The sequence below is a fragment of the Puntigrus tetrazona genome, chromosome 25 (assembly GCF_018831695.1).
Source record: "Puntigrus tetrazona isolate hp1 chromosome 25, ASM1883169v1, whole genome shotgun sequence".
In the NCBI taxonomy this organism is placed as follows: Eukaryota; Metazoa; Chordata; class Actinopteri; order Cypriniformes; family Cyprinidae; genus Puntigrus; species Puntigrus tetrazona.
In genome coordinates this window covers 600,085-602,584 of record NC_056723.1, presented here as the reverse complement: position 1 = coordinate 602,584, position 2,500 = coordinate 600,085, and the positions used below count along the sequence as shown (strand labels likewise).

The following is a 2,500-nucleotide window of genomic DNA, read 5'->3' as shown; positions in this document are numbered from 1 at the left end:
CCCCCTGCTCTTAATGCATGGTTTTTCCTTCTGGAGCATCGCTGAGCGCTTAAACCTTCTGTAATCGTTACATACGAGTCCCTCAGTTGTCCTCAGTGAGAAAAGATCAGTAAGCAATCCATCTATCTATTTATCTATCTTAAACATTTAAATGTAATTGTCACATGCTTGGACTATTTGTTGTTGTTTTTCATGTCCCGTGTGCTCCGTGTGCCCTACTTTCTGTCTCCTGTTCAGGTGTGTTCAGTTAATTAAGCCATTTCCTTCCTGTTTGTTCCATGTTAAATCCCCCGGTCTCGTCTAGCCACGCCTGCCAGTATTATTTACTTTAAATATTAAAGACTGATATTCTCGTTGAATGCTCCGTCCCGCAATCACACCATGACAGTAGTAATGTTTAGCTTTAAACCAATTTCTAACAAGGTTTTCAAAACATTGAGTTCATTGACAAACTTTGCTTCTCCAGTTAACTACAGCAGTAAAAAAAAATTTTGCCAGAACAAAAGATGAGAATTGTTCATAATTTGTATTATCTACTACGGTTTCATAAAAGCACCAGAGGCCATATGATAAAAAAAATATAACACAACCTCATGTGTTTTATTTTTATGAAACAGTTTAGCACGTGAACTTCCTAAGACCTTTCGCTTCAAGGTCTCAAACACCCTGGCGTTTTGAGAAAAATTGTTAAATACGTTTCCAACATCCAGCTGGAAAAAAAGCCATAAACTCATCCGCTTGATTCCCTCTGGTATCCTCCAGGAGAAAACGAACAGAAAAGTCTGAAAGAAAAGCCATTTGATTTTAATCAAAGGCCAGAGCGAGGGCAGAAATGCTCTTTCTATGGGATCGATGGGTCGGGACGTGCGCTGCGTGTCTCATTGAGAACGCGTCCAGAAACAGGCAGCATCTGCTGGAAATGAGCCACACGGGACGGGAGCGTCAGAAACAACGCTAATCTGAGACCTGCAGCTAAAGCCGCAGAGACTGTGCTCCTGTGTTTTCATTAAAAGCATGCATTTATCAGCCGCCCATCATCTGTCTTTATCCACAGCGATTGAAATTTCATTTTCTACCTAGCAGATAGTGTTTTATTCACGCCTACACTTACCCAACCCTAAACCTCCTTCTTACAATAATGCAAAAAAAGAAATTATTATTGTACATTTTGTGTGCTAAAACTGACGCTCTATTGATGATGGCATGCCCAGTAGCCACATCTGTCTCCTTCTAGCCTTGACCTGACACCCAGGGGTCAACAACAACAGAACGGGAGGAGAGTGAGGGAAATGATTCACACGCGTCTCCCTTTCACTGAAGGAGGAATTGATGGTCAATTTACTAAACTAAACAAAGCACGGCTCCTAAATTAAGATAAACGAGTGTGTGTGGGGGAGATGTGATCATATTTTGAAAAAAAGGAAGAAAAACAAGCACATAAAGGGACTGTAACATGGAGTAATGTGAACATATAGAGCAAAACATGCCTCAAAACTAGTGTAAGTGAAGAAGAAATTGTAGTGGCATCTGTGTGTGTACAATATGTGTATATATCTGTTGTGTGTGTGTGTGTGTGTGTGTATATATATATAAGATTTATTTTTTTATGTTCTATGTATTTGTTTCTTTCAGTGTACTTTATTTATATTCTACTTGTTTTCTTAAAACAAAAGCTCTGTTTATTGCATTAGGCTCACTGAGACTCGCTGTAGTGCTTGCATGTTGTTGCTCATTTTCTGGTTTTGATTGCTTCTATTATCTTCATTTGTAAGTCGCGCACACACATAAACACAAACCCACATAAATACAAGTATATTTCCAGCCAAAGGAAAAACTTATATATGCATATTATTATTATTATTACTACTACAATGATGACAATGATGATTTTAAGTAGAGATTTATATATTAATATATTATGTCTGTCAAATAAGCTGTAGTATTTTTGTGTATTATTTTAAATATATAGAAACTGTGGTGTAGTGTAGTTGAAGACTGTGAGTGGTGTGGTCTTCTCTGACTCCCTCAGGCCACAATCAAGCACTCATCTTCAAACTCACACTCTCAGGCTTTGTTCTGGCTCTTACCCGTTTCGCAGTTCTGCCCGCTGAAGCCCTGCGGACACACACAGATGTTGGGAGATGCGCAGGAGCCACCGTTCAGACAGCGGCCATCGCACAGCGCTGCGGGTCAGAGAGAGCACAGACGCTCAGTTGATGGGTCATGTGACGGGACCGGTGATGGGTCAGGTGACGGGTCACATAATACGGCAGATGATGAGTCATTTGGATCATGGGTCATTTGATGGGTCAGGCCATGGGTCACGTAAGATGATGGGTCGCGTAATGGGTCAGGTGATAGGTCATGTGATGGGTCAGGTGATGGGTCATGTGACAGGACCAGTGATGGGTTAGGTGATGGGTCACATAATACATCAGATGATGAGTCATTTTGATCATGGGTCATTTGATGGGCCAGCCAATGGGTCACGCAAGATGGT

The 2,500-nt window shown here is 41.0% G+C and overlaps 1 protein-coding gene across 1 annotated transcript in view; it reads right to left on the bottom strand.

Moving 5' to 3' along the window:
• The window catches only part of nell2a (neural EGFL like 2a), an 88,242-nt gene that overhangs the window by 18,462 nt on the left and 67,280 nt on the right, over positions 1 to 2,500 (bottom strand). Inside the window, exon 15 of the mRNA XM_043228453.1 lies at positions 2,088 to 2,183. Within this exon, the coding sequence (XP_043084388.1) occupies positions 2,088 to 2,183 (96 nt within the window). The remainder of the gene's footprint in view (positions 1 to 2,087; positions 2,184 to 2,500) is intronic.